Source organism: Strix aluco, chromosome 16 (assembly GCF_031877795.1).
Source record: "Strix aluco isolate bStrAlu1 chromosome 16, bStrAlu1.hap1, whole genome shotgun sequence".
Lineage (NCBI taxonomy): Eukaryota > Metazoa > Chordata > Aves > Strigiformes > Strigidae > Strix > Strix aluco.
This window is the reverse complement of record NC_133946.1, coordinates 18,420,529-18,434,316: the sequence shown is the minus strand read 5'-3', so window position 1 is coordinate 18,434,316 and position 13,788 is coordinate 18,420,529. Positions and strand designations below refer to the sequence as shown.

At 42.2% G+C, this 13,788-nt stretch overlaps 1 protein-coding gene across 13 annotated transcripts in view; it reads left to right on the top strand.

The window, feature by feature from the left end:
- Positions 1 to 13,788, top strand: part of BRSK2 (BR serine/threonine kinase 2) — a 318,986-nt gene that overhangs the window by 215,144 nt on the left and 90,054 nt on the right. For all 13 annotated transcript variants that reach the window (XM_074842066.1, XM_074842056.1, XM_074842064.1 and 10 more), the window contains one exon: positions 8,552 to 8,692. In XM_074842066.1, the coding sequence (XP_074698167.1) occupies positions 8,552 to 8,692 (141 nt within the window). The remainder of the gene's footprint in view (positions 1 to 8,551; positions 8,693 to 13,788) is intronic.

The window sequence follows — 13,788 nt, the reverse complement described above, 5'->3', positions numbered from 1 at the left end:
CTGTGCTTGAGGATCCCTCTGGCTGGATCCATTCCGTATTGTGTGCCCAGATAGGATGGCTGCTGCAGTGCCTTGACATGGGTGTCTACACACCATGAAGGCACTGCTCAAAACACCTTTTATCCCCAATAAATCAAAGGTACAGAGCGCAAACAGCACAATCTCCTACTACCTCTCTTTTCCCCAAAAGGCCCAACCTGTTCATGTCCAAACGTAATGAGCAATCAAATACGATCTCCATTCAGAGAAGCAGACTAGAGTTAAAATTGTCTTTTGGGGGAAAAAAATCTAACGCATGCACATTTTCTTGCAGGCGAGGAAAAAATGAAAAAAAAAAAAATAGAATTCCTGGCCTGGTGCCAAATTAGGATTTAAAAATTCATGCCCGCCATAAGAATTTATATAACTTCTGAATAATTTATAGGCTGCACCAATAACAAGGGGCTTAATATCTGATAGAGATTATTTAATCAATAGAAAACAGTGCAGTGAAAAAGCCGTCAAAGAACTACAACATGTCAATCTGGGCTGGGCAGCTTTTAACCTCTTCCCTGCTGCACATACATCTGTTCTTATATATGTATGGAAGGACGTTTTGCAGGTAGGGTGGTAGTATGGAAGAGGAATCACCAGGACTTTTTTCTTCTGAAGACTTTTCTTCAGCAGTCTCCCCTTCCAGACAGATCCCTTGCTGATTCACCAGAGCTTTGCAATGTAATGAGTTTTCTAGCTCTTGGCTGAATTGATCAAAAGGAGTAGTTAAGGATTGTGGGTTACTGTGAGATGGTTCAGAGTTCATCAGGATTGGTGGCAGTGCCTAGCACATACCCTTTGTGGGACATCTGTTTCCATTTGTGTTTGACTCTGTGGCCAAACGACAAGGGGTTTTTACAGATGTGGGCACTAATAAACATAGGGACAGAAAAGAACTAAAGACTTACCTGTCTTTGTAAAGGAGATTCCTGCTTGACTTGTGTCCCTGGCCTCAGTAATTGCTTAGACACCTGCATCAACTCCAGAGTGTCTTGACCCATGCCATGTTCCCCAGCTTCAGGATTATGCTTATGGTTTTCATATAATAATTAACTATTAAGTGATAAAACAGAGTAGCTCAGCTTCTCAGCAGGCGTGGTCATTTCCTGAAATGTCTTACCCATAGGCATCATGAAACAGTAAACTCTTGAGCATAGAGGAAGCAAGCAGGAACTCTCCTCTGATTTTTCTTGTCTTTGTGTGTCTTTCTGTATAACTGCATCTGGGTTTTGCATCTTGCTGAAGTGCACACCTGGAGTTGGGCATCTTAAAAGCTAGCCAGTGCCCCGTGAATATCCAGTTTGACTTCTGGCATAGTAGAAGTCCTAGAACAGTGGTATGTGATGGTACCCAGTGGTACGTTCAGGCTTATGTAGAAGACCAACCTACTTGTTTAGGTTTAAGTGAGGTTGTGTGGGATATGTATAAATATTGTACCATTTAATAAAAAATGGATTATTAACTGGCTCCCTAACAGACAGCTAATCACATGCCCTGATGCTTCTGTTGTCTGACCAAAACAAGAAGCTGTGTGAATTGATTACCATTCCTAGAGCACCAGAGGGTATTTCTTGTTACTCTTATTTTTTTGCATTTATACAACTTACCTGAAATACTTTATGTTTCAGTATGAGCTTTCATCTAAAGATCTCTATCCATTTAACGCTTTTATAATAATAAATACGTTTGTATTGCCCCAGAGGACCTAATTTGTGTAGCTGTGAATGTCTCGTAAATTGTCTTCATCTGTAAGGCTGGGAAAACAGGAGCTGCATACCCACACTGGGATGTATAGTGATGGGCCGCTGTGGGCAATCCCATCTGGCAAGAATTTTAGTATTTCACACCATTCTTGCTAATGGTTTGAAGACAGCTTTTCATTCGTCACAGATCATAACTGGTGTGTGTATTTGGGATTTTTTTGTTATTTTGCCATAATTATCTGGCAATGCATGGTCCTGGTGTTCTCTGGGCTAGTTAGTCTGGTTAACAGCATTTTTCCAGCCATTGCTCAGAGACAGCCGGTTTCCTTTGTTACAGTCCTGCTTTAGAAGTAGCATGTAGCTTCCTTGCTTCAGTGAAAATTCTGTGAGTTATTCCTCAAAGCTCCCTAGGGCTTGGGCAAAGGCACCCTTTAATAAGTTGTAGCATAGTCCACCAGATGGGAAGGAGAAACCGTCAATGAAAGTGTCTTTGCTGCTGTTTTAAGTGATGTCTTCGTAGTATTGTAGTGCAAAGACAGTCTGGTCATGGAGAAGACCTTGCTGTGCTGGCACTGGACAAGAATGGGACAAAACCAGAGCATATGTCCTAATCAGTTTACAATCCAGAACACAAAGCAGCTGTTGGAAACCCTGTGATCAGGAAGTCCAAGCTGTTGTCAAGCATCACAGCAAAGAACAGTCTTCAGGAAGGAGCTGAAGAAAAATTATGACGTAGCTCTGTCATTAACAGTGATGCTCTTCCAAGTGTAGGGGGAGTGTTGTGGGAGTACAGAATTGTTTGCCTGGATATTTAACAAGTGGATGGTGGGACCTGGCTTTGGAGGCTGGTCAGAGACAGGAATCAACCTCGAAGGTCAAGGAAGAGATCCTAGATTGCATACAGAAGGGGCTACAAGGTATCTAGAAGTGAAGGCAGCTAGTTAATGTTAGATACAGTGTTTTAAGGTGACAATGGAGGCATGGAAGGATTGGTCAAAGTGAAAAGCTAAGAAAATGGTTTTGCAGTGATGATCTGGTATCTACTTTGAATCGCCAGCAGTAGGGTGAGAATGTATTTAACAAAGTGAAAAAGATGATGAATTAATTTAGATACAAGATATCTAGCTAAAATTAGACATGAAATTTTAGCCATGTGGGTGGATAGGAAAACCATTATCTTAGAGGTATAATAAAGAGAACATCTAAAAGATACCAGTGCAACCAAGTTATAGGGACCTGAAGAAAGCCTGAGTCGAAGGTAGCACCTGCACTACAAGCCTGAACCGTAATCAAGCAGTGTTGTCCCTAGGGGTACAGAAGGGAAGGAGTGGAATGTGGTGGTGAGGCTGAGTTATGTGTTAGAACAGCCAAAGACGTTAGAGATGAAAACCAACATCTTAGTTTATTCAGGAGAAAAGGAAGACTACTGATTTTTTACCTGAGTAGCTAAATTTTGCAAATATTTTTGTGTGTTTTGAGGCAAACGTCACAGCTTTTTTTAAAAAAAAAAACAAACTTCTGATAGTGGCATCATAAATCCTCATAAAGCCCTGTCAGATTGTTAGCGTAGTTGGATACAACCAAAAGTACAATAATTGTAGACAAAACTGTTGTTGATCATCAGATATGTATTGATGGTTCCCAGGGGGAAATGGACCATCCCCTGTGTTTATAGGAGTCTTGCTGACATGCAGGATGTGGAAAAGACTAAAAAGACTTGAAGGATGCAGGAATGATGTTAAACTGGTGGGCTGTCACATCTTGTGATCCCTGGAATACAGGCCAGTTGGGGTCTTGAGGAGGAGAGGCACAGTGCTTTCTTGTTAAATTTCCAGTCTAAGCCACAGAACAAGCCACAGTCAACCATGGGGAGGCTAATGTGAATTGGAGAGCTCTGGAGTCTGTGCTGGTTCCTGGTGTAGCCAAAATCTGAGGGGCACAAAGGTAGTTTAAGACTGCATTTCTCCACATTCATCTTGGCTACTCCCTCTTTTTCACATGCAGAAATCATCCCTCCTTTGCTATATTGTTTAGTTTTTGTTATTACTTCTTTACTGGTTTGGTTCCTAAAACAGTAAAAAAATGAACTAAAAAGAAAGAAAATAGCCTAGGATTATTCTAAGCTTGCTTTTATAAGCTGCATGCATCCCTCTGATATGATATGTAGTGAGTCATTTGAGGTTAGGAACTTACTAGCTTTTATTGGGGAGGTGGTGATGATGGGATGCAGATGGAAAAATGGCAAAGGGAATAGATAGAATGCTGCTGCACGCGTTCTCTCTGCTCCTCTCCAATAGACAAAATTATTCTTGTATTAAGCATTCGGCTTCTTTGTCTTTAAAGACAAAAGTCTTGTCTCCTTCAAGCTCTGAAACGTAACCAGAGATTTTTAGTTTCATGTCTTGGCTTGTAGCAGGGACATGAGGTATTGTGCAAGATGTGGACCTTGGTGACTTTACGAAAGCAAGCTGTGGCCTGTGAAAATTTTTGCAACCTCTCAAAGAATATATCTAGGAGGAAAACAAATAATCGAGAGTTCATTTTTAACACCACTGGACTTCATACTGAGTTGAAGAAGCCTCTTGCTTTTCCAGTGACCTAGCAAGCAGAGAGGAAATTGGTGGTGGGGACAGTGCAGAATAGAAGGGGACCACAGGTGCTAATCCCAGCTCTGATACTGGGTGACTGTAACCCTGGGCAAGTCACCTCGCTCTGCAGTTCCCTATCAATGAAGAACAGGAGGTTAATGCTTGTAATGCTTCTCTCATGTGACATGCAAGGATTAGAAGAGCTGGTGTGTGTCCAGAGCATCCAAGATGTGAGAGCTAAGTGCCCATACAGAGTCTTTTGTCCTAATATAGCTCCTCTCTGTATTATCACAGCGGGTAGTGTGCATGCTGCCAGTCAGAGGCTGGGTCTTTCCTTTCCTTGAACCTCCTTGCAGTGGCTATTAGAGAGCAGGGTTTCCTACATTTTTACAGTGGGAAGACTGATGCTGTCAATCTTACGTAGACAGGATTTTTAAAAAAAAGCTTAATTCACCAGTAAGTTACTTTTCATCTCCAAATGTAATAGGAGACTAGTTCCAGTTACTGTTCTGGGAATTCACTTGCTTGCTTAGAATAAATGGGAAAAGTAGTACTATAGTGAGATGAGAACCTGTCATCTCTGGGAAAGATAAAAGGGAAGGGGAAACTCGGGAAAATACTTCTTAGTGTTTTTCTCCCCTACAGGCTATGTGTTATTTACCTTCTCCTAGATCCTCCAAGAGCTGGCACTGGCATACTTCCAATCATACAGCACTTTGCTAAAGTAAAGGATTTTAGACGCTGATGTGGACTCAGGAGATGTTGATTCTCTTCTGTGCCACAGATTCAAGGAAGATGTAGTGTCTGTATGCCTTATTTTCCAGCCTCTGGAATAATGCTCTTTCTTTCCTTTGCTTTTTCTGTTTGGCTTTTCAGACTGTATTCTCTTCTTTTATGGAGTCACTCAGACACACTTACACATACACAGAGAGTTGGATAGGTACAGATATACAGCGTTTAGTGGGGACTGTGTAAGCTGTACAGTGATAGTTACAACCAGGTCAACACTTGGAAATGTTTAAACCACTCTTGTTGGCCTATTCGGAAATAACGTGTACTACTACTGTGCCATGTAATGCGCCAGCACAACATTGGCTTGCACAGAGATGGAGGCAGGTGCTGAATTATGCCCTTGTTTAATCAAAAATCTCCTAGTTGGGGGCTATCCTAAAAAAAAAAAAACGCATCATACTGGAGGGAATAGGGTTGGCAGGTGACCAGCTGCAAATCCAAACTCAGAAATCCTAGCTGCAACGTAACCATGTAGTACTTGTGGAATAATCCCTGCAGCATTTATTTCTTGCACTTGACCACTGGGGAATGTGTTTGTCGCCTTCTCACTCCTGTCACGTTGAGGGCTTTGTCAGATCAGAATACATTGTTGCTGTGCTTCTCTGTGTCCCTTGACTTGTCATAGGCACAAATCTTTTTCAAATGTTCTCCCCTGTTCATTTCCATTATTATATCTGGTGCTTCTAGGTGGCAAGCAGAAATGAATAACCTTGTAAATGCTCCCTGTCTTTCAATTTGTTTTATTTTTCATACGACGTGTCAGTGCATTTTTGTTGAGTGTTTTTAATAAGATGAAGTTGATGAAAATAAATTGCTTTGCAGTTCCTGCTGTGGGTGACAGAAATGCTGGGTCTGTAATTTTCCAAAACTGTGCATTTGAAACCAGTGTGGAGGGTGTTCTGTATGCCTGTAACTGCAATCATCTTTGTAAAATACCTCCCAGAAAAAGAAAGCAGCTAGCAATTTGAATTTTGGGGGCAAGATGCACTGCTGTATCTAGATTCTGCTGGGCACAGCGAGAGAGGGAGCTGTCAGGGAGAATTTTAGGATTGATTCCGTGCCAGGCTTGGTTCTGCCATATGGGATAGTTAGCCAGATCTGTCTCTAGTATGAGAGGGAGAATGAATTGTATAGCAAACCCTCTTACCAGACTGTCTGTTAGCCAAGGCTTGGGAAGTGAGGATTGGGACTTGAAAATGTGGACCCCCCACTGCCCATAGCTACTGCATATCAGCTTTCTTCGGAGCGGTTCGATGTCTTGTCCAAAAAAAGTAGTGCAGATAAACAGTGATCTCCAGATTACCAAGGGGTACTCCATAGACAGTCTGGTAACTACTCATCTCGTCTTGGAAAGAAGGTAATCCGTATATTCCAAAGTGATTTTCAAGTCAAGATTGTTCTCTTTTTTTACTCGTTTTAATGAAAAAAAAAAATCAATATTACCATATTTCTTGTCAATGTTTCTATTTTGATAAAAATTGCAGAAAATGTTATTTTAATTCCCTAAAATTTATAATTTCATTTTGTTGTCCAATTTTTTGTGCTTTTGTACTACTTACTTACCTGGCAAGACAATATTAATGTCCATCTCTTACTGCATTCTCTGCTGCATTTCTGTAAGGCAGGGAAATGCTTTCTCCCTGTGCTGGCTGGCAGCTGGCACATGGAAGTCGTGCAGCAACTGCTGATGGCCCAGGAGCTCAGGGCCCACTTTTGCAACTTCAAGGCTAATGCCATTATCGTTAAGGCAATTTTACTTTCCTCAGAACAGCCTTTAGTCCTACTGATCCGTCTTTTTGGAAACATTGAAAACAGGAATAATTAAGCCCCCAAATTTATAATAATCTTCTCTTTCCCTTTCAAATTTAGAAATTTCCTCTGAGATTATGCTGCTTGAGGTACAGAAAAGACAGTATCCTGGATTAGTTATTTTCATTGTCCACTCAAATTTGAAGAGTTGGTAATAAAACTAACTTGCTTTAAAGCAAAGCATGGAGAGCTACTGCACACACAGTCCAGCCTGGTCTGCTGTGCTCTTGGGAGGAGAGAACAGAGAATTACACTCAAAATTTAGAAAAACATCTAAATCCTGTTTTCAAGTTTTCTGGTGATGTCTCTCAAACAAACTGCCAAAGGTTTGAATGCCCTGTTCACCCTTGCACTGTTGCTTTGCAGAAAGCACCTTTCAGATCACGTGCCTTGCTGTGCAACCCCAAAACTCACTTCAGAGGAGTTAGGCAGTAAGGGAGGAGTACAGGTTTCTGCCTCTCTTACAGGGTTTAAACCAGCTGACAAAGAACAAAAGTGATTTTTCACTAAAAGTAATAATAATTTGTTGTTCATACTTGTCACTTCAGATTCTGAATAAATAATCCCACTGCATAATTTCTTCATCCTGTATTAGAATAGTGTATTCTGGGCAAACAAGCAAGGAGACAGTAGAGCACAAAATCACAACAGAGATGGAAAAACTCTATGGATGTTTCAAGCAATCCTCTTGCCAATAGAAGTCTATTGCTTAGTCCATATTCTATCTGGTTTATTTTAAAATGGTTCAGTTGATGGTGTTCCTGCCACTTCCCTGGGGAAAATACTTCATTCCCACTATTAGGCAACATTTCAAGAGATTTCTACTAAGTTGTCCTCTGCTTGGCTGCCTTTCATTACCCCGACTTACAACAACAAGGTGGACCATCCGTGGCAAGTCCTTCCCTTCCTGAAGATTTCACTCTTCTCTCTATGACTGCCAGGAGTGAGGTCTGGGCTTTCCTCTCTCACTCCTAGGTCCCTGTTGTGCCGCATTTATTCACTCGGTGTCACATTCTTCACATGTGAGTTGCAAGAGACAGCAGCTACTCCAGCAAATCACTGCTGTTCAGCAGCAAAAGATGAACCCCTGACTTAGGCTGCACACCTGTAGTTATTTTTCTCTTTTTCCATAATTTAAACTGTTCACCTTTTTTAATTTTCTCTAATTTATTGACGTCTGGCTCTCAGGTGTCCGAGACAGAACAGTATGTCAGTGCAGCTTTGCCACAGCTGTTTTATAGAGGAAGTGTCAGCTTGGTTAAGGGACCTGAAGCTTCCTAGTACGCAGTCTGACTCCAGTGTAGCTTTAAGAGCTGCTGTGAAAGCTTATACCACATTATTCTCTTCTCCCCTTCCTGGTCTTTTGAGTAATTTTTGGCTTCCGGATTACCTCTCACTATATTATATTGAACACTGACTCCAACAGTGGCATGTCTGAAGTTTGCAGAACCCCTGTTAAAAATGTTAATCACTCCACATTTTAAAATTCTGATTCTTTTCCACTGTTCTTTCCAGAAGCGTTCTCCCTGGCCGCATGTAAATAGAGGTGTTTGTACATAACTGTGTGAGTGTGAGAGGGTTGGTATGATAATGTGCTTACAAAATCCTGGCTTTGTTATTTTCTAGGTATTTGGTGCTAGAACATGTGTCAGGTGGGGAGCTCTTCGACTATCTCGTAAAAAAGGGAAGATTGACACCAAAAGAAGCCAGGAAGTTCTTCCGACAAATCATCTCTGCTTTAGACTTCTGCCATAGTCATTCAATATGGTGAGTACAGCCATTTCCAACAGGACTTATCTGTTACATAAAGGCATAGAATAAAGGGATCTTATTTCTTGATACTTTTACTTACTATTAAGTAACTGATGTTGTAAAGCTGTAACAGCATTGTGTAAAGTGCTGATGTATTTTTTAATTCTTGGCTGGCTGTGAGACAGTGTGCCAGTCACAGACTTGTCATGGAGAAGCTTGTCCATCATTTCTCTCTGGAGGAGAACTCATTCACAGGGAATGCTTTAACCAGGAAAACCAAAACCACCAAGGAAGAGCCGTTTAATTTCCATCATTCTTGGGGAACTTGCTAATAACTGAGAATTACATACACTTTATCAAATGAATCCCTGAAGAAACTTGGGATAATTACAAATACAGCAAAGTCATTTTATGCCTTCCTTCAGTTTTTGGAAACCTGCTGGCTTTTGGCAACCTTCACTGAGTCCCTCCTGGGCATTTGATTCACTGTTGCCTTTAATTTCCTTTGCAGTAGGGAAGAATTTCCTTGATCTGACTGCTATTGATACTCACTAACTCCATCATATGATTTAACCATCAAGTGTGGTTTAACCTGTGCTTTAAGGTGTTGTTTTAAATTGGACCAGTTTCTCCTTCATCTTCAGCAAGTTTAGGTAATCTAAATCATACTGAAATCAAGTTGTTATAATCAGTCTGAGCACAGTTTCTGTATAGCTGCTGACCCATAACTGCCTGCTTATTTCTCAGAGACGCAGCTCCTCGCAGTTAGATTGGCTGGGGGAGACCATTTACATTATGTCTGCATGGCTGCTCCTCCATAGCCACAGACAGCTGTAGATCCCCCCCTCCAGGAGGCCGAGGGCCACTGATAGATACTGCAGTACTGGATTTGCATAATCACTGTGTGGTTACTTCTCAGTAACTGTACAATGATTTTCTGTACCCCCAGATGTCCACAGCATAAACGGCCACAACAAAAATGGATGCCTAAATATTTAGCTTGCTCTTCTAGCCCCCTCCCTTTACATCTCTGTCTCATTTCAACAGGAAGTATTAATCTGAAAGAGAACATATTTCTAATAAATGGAAAGGGAAATAAGAGCCTTTCTTGAGGATATATTAAGGAGAGTATACTGTTAGCAGAAGAGGCAGTTCAGAGGTGGTGGATCTGGGTGAGAAGGTCCTGAGGACAGTACCTGCCTGGTACAGGCAGGGTTACAGTAGTCAGAGAAATTCCCAGAGGAGCCAGGAGCAGGTTGCATGCCCTAACTAGAGGATCTAAGTTTTCTCTGTTGGCAGAGACCTCTGACAAATTTTATTCTGCAAATTCCCCAATTTTTCCTCCCCGCTAATCAACTGGTTTGAGTGATCACGACCTTCTTATAATGAGCATAATCCTTGGTAGATTGTACAGCTGTTATTTTTTATGTACACTGGGCAGTGTAACCACTGGTGGATTGCATGCATACAAGTTTCTGTTCCCTACTTGCTTAACACTTAGAGACCCAATCCAAGAAGACTCAAAAATGTTTAAGTACAACTAGAGAGAAGTTATTTACTCTTCCAAATGAATATTCGAGAGAAATGTGAGTCTCCGTTGGGGTGGAAGTTTCTACAAAAGCATGCATATATACACATGCACAGTAGTCCTCTGGGCTTGCGATGGATACCTCTTGGTATGGCAGCCTTCAGTAAACTGAGTGAGGATGGTGGTGGGGCTGTCAGACAGACAAGCACCTCTGCAGGTTTAACAGTATGTGGAATTTTGAAGGCAGAGTGCATGTCTCTCTTGAGGAATCCATTTTCCTCTGTTAAACATATTGGATTGTGGGCAGTAGTCTTGTTTAGAAGTAAATCCCCTGTCTCCTTGCCAACTCCCACTCGACTAGCATCTAGTGCTGAATAAGTTAGCAGTAAATCTTAAGCTCTCCCTCCCTCCAGGTCACTCTGAGACTTGTGTGATCTGTGTTCTATAGACCCTGTGTTGTATTCTGGACGGTTATCATTAAATCCTTTTAGAAAATCAGAGCATGCATAAATATACGCGCGTGTGTGTGTGAGAGTATAAAAGTTAATGTGCTTTCCTAAGCAATGAAGCCTGACCTTGTCCTGTCGTGGGGCAGTGAAATGACAAATCATCTCATCAGCCAGGTTATCCAGTTATGACCACATTGAAAAATGAAGGCTTCTGCTTTGGTTAATGACTAAATGTGGGTGCCTCTAACCTGCTGGCAGAATAGATTGATAGTCTAGTGTCCACAGCCCCATATCATTGTCCCATCTTCTTCCTGTACTTCCCAAAACACTGTGAAATATCTGTGGCTTACTTTCACAGCAGTATGTAACCCCATTCAGCTTTCGCTGCTCAAAATGTATTGATGCACCAGGATTCCCGGATCAAAGAATCAGAAAGGATTCCCCAATCCTCCCGTCAGTAAAAGGCTTCCGTTGCTGCTGTGTGGAGAGATCGCCTGTGTGCGAGAGGTGTTTTCAAACAAGCAGCTCAGACAAGGAAGCAGAATAGTCTTGGAGCTTGAGCCTGTTTGTGTGTTGGTTTAAAAAAGTAGGAGTTTTCTGTTCTTATTTTATTTAATGGAAACAGTGGGGGAATATTTGACGTACCTCATTCTGAGGTGCAGTCACTTACGGAGTTTTGTGGTACGGGTTGGTGATGGGGGAAAGCTTGTAGGTAACCCACTGTAGGGCTCTCTAAGGACTTTTCTGTGTACAGAGCACCGTGCTGTGCTAGGGACCCACAGGCACCCGTGGGTGCAAACAGACAGCGCCATGCAGAGGTATTATGTGGGATCCTGCAAACAGTGTATCTGTGCTACCTTGCTGCTTTGCCTGAGCTGGCAAGCCAAGCGGTTAGCTCAGCGATGCAGCATTACTGCTTCTGCTTCCAGCTCTTCCTCTGTGCGAGCTCCGAGGGCTCTGCATCGTGCTGCAGTGCCCGGAGCAGACGCGCTCAGCAGTGGTGCCGAAATGGCAGAGGAACCTGGGCTCTCTCAGACATCACTGTAAGACCATCCTAGCCTGGGAAGTTTTCTTTGGACATAACTGATGGTTTTTTTCCTAAGCTGCCATTCAGCTGTGTGTCTGCTCTCCTAAATTCAGGGCCTTTAAGATGTCTCAGCTGGGTGCCCCAGATCAATAGTCCCTCCTGAATAACCTGCCTCCATACTGCGGGAGAGCTCTCCGCTGATTCAGTGCTGACTATATTTTCTGTCGGAAACAATGTAGGAGCACGTATCGGGGTAGGTCGCAAATCCTCGCTTTCATCAGGAAGAGTCTCTTTTATCTGGAGCGAGGGAGTGCTGCAGCCCAGCGAGGGCGGGAGAGCTGGCGGGCGCCTCGTTGGCTGGCAGTGACATCACCGGCAGGCGCGGGGATTGGCGGCCAGCGCATTTTGTCTGTCTTGGGTTTTTGCTTTGGTCAAGCTCATATTTGGTGTCTGTATCTCACAAGCTGACAAATAAAAATATGATTACAGAAAATGCCCCATGGCAAACCTTATTACAGCTTCAGAGATAACAGATAATGCCAATTACTGCACAGGGCAGTGGTGACATTGAGAGGAAATCCCCTGCGGTAATGAGCAGCAAGATGATTATTTCATTTTATTTTTATTTTGGTTGGGTTTCATTTTGTGGTTTTTTTCCCGAGCATGCACAAGAGGGGTTAAGGCAGGTTCTTTATGAATATTGATAAATGACAATTATGAGGGCCCTTTCTCCTTTCATTGCCTGGGGCTGTGCTTGCTTGAGTACGCACAAGGCTCTTGCTGAAGTGTGTCTGTGTGTGCATGCGTAGGCATGGGGGTGTGTGACTTAGAGGGCTGAGGCAATGAATAAGAGCTTTGTTTGACTTTGCCTTGTGTTCTTCCCATCAGTGCAGAGGGGGGAAAGGCTCCTCATAATATAACGCTTCATGATTTCACAGCACTAGTGTCAAAATCTCTGGTATATTCCTGCAGGCAGGAGCTGCAGAGCACTGTCAGTAAAGGAAGCACGCTTTTAGGGAGAAATCTGGGGTGTCTTTGAGAAACAGAGAAAGCTGAAGAATGCCAGGTGCCATGTTCTGTCAGATAGTGCCACCCTCCTCATGATTCCTTCTCTGCCTTGCTTCATTTATAAGGAGCGTGCTACGGTGTTCTGCAGGGACAGTCTGTCAAACACTTAAGACTGAAGCAGCTGGACACTTTGAAATCATGACTCAAGGCCTCCAAATGTTACACTGATCTAGAAATCGTGGCATTTAATAAGGTTGGTTTCTGGTGGGTTTTATTTTCTGGTCCCTGAGTCTTTAGGTTTTCAAGTTTTCTTTCAGACCATGAGAAGTGAGAAAGGTACCTTTTGCCCCTGTTGAGAGCTGAGATTCACCATTTATTGCCTGAATCCAGGAGTTTCAGATCTGTGATTGAGAGACTCACTCTAAAACAGTGAGGAATTTTCAAATTTCCCTTGAACAGGAAACCAGAGAAAACCCATCAAGTACAGCAGCTGCAGTGTCAAAGGCAAAGTTACCAGCTCAGCTAAAGTCAGGGAACATGTATTTTCGTAAGTTTACTTCTTTGTATAAGCCCCTGGAAACTCAAAAATGGCATAGTCTTATTGTAAGCATAACCAGGTAACGTTCTCTGGCACGTACAGCAGTGGTGATCAGACCTGACAGTCTGTTCTGGCTTTGAAATACATGAATATATGTTTTGAGGCGAGGTTGGTAGAGAGAAGCAATATATTTTAATAGATCAATGGAAGTAATTGTTAAAAAGCAAGCAAGGTTTTATGCATACAAACCCTTCTCCAGGTCTCCTGATATGTTTATAGATGTTGTCCTTTTTCCTAGCTATAACTATATTTACTTGTTCTGCAGAATTCTGTGAAAACTTACTAAATTTGAGCATAGCAACCATGGCTCTAAACAAAGATTCTTCTGTAGGTAGATACAAGTTCCACGTTCAGATCTGATTTGCAGAAGCAAGAGAAAATAAGATGAAAGACTTTTTCTGCTCATGAAAATTAAACATATTGCTTATCATACTGTTAATTATTACTGATAAATTATTTGTATCACATCAGGCACTTTTAAGACTGCAGAACAATTATTCT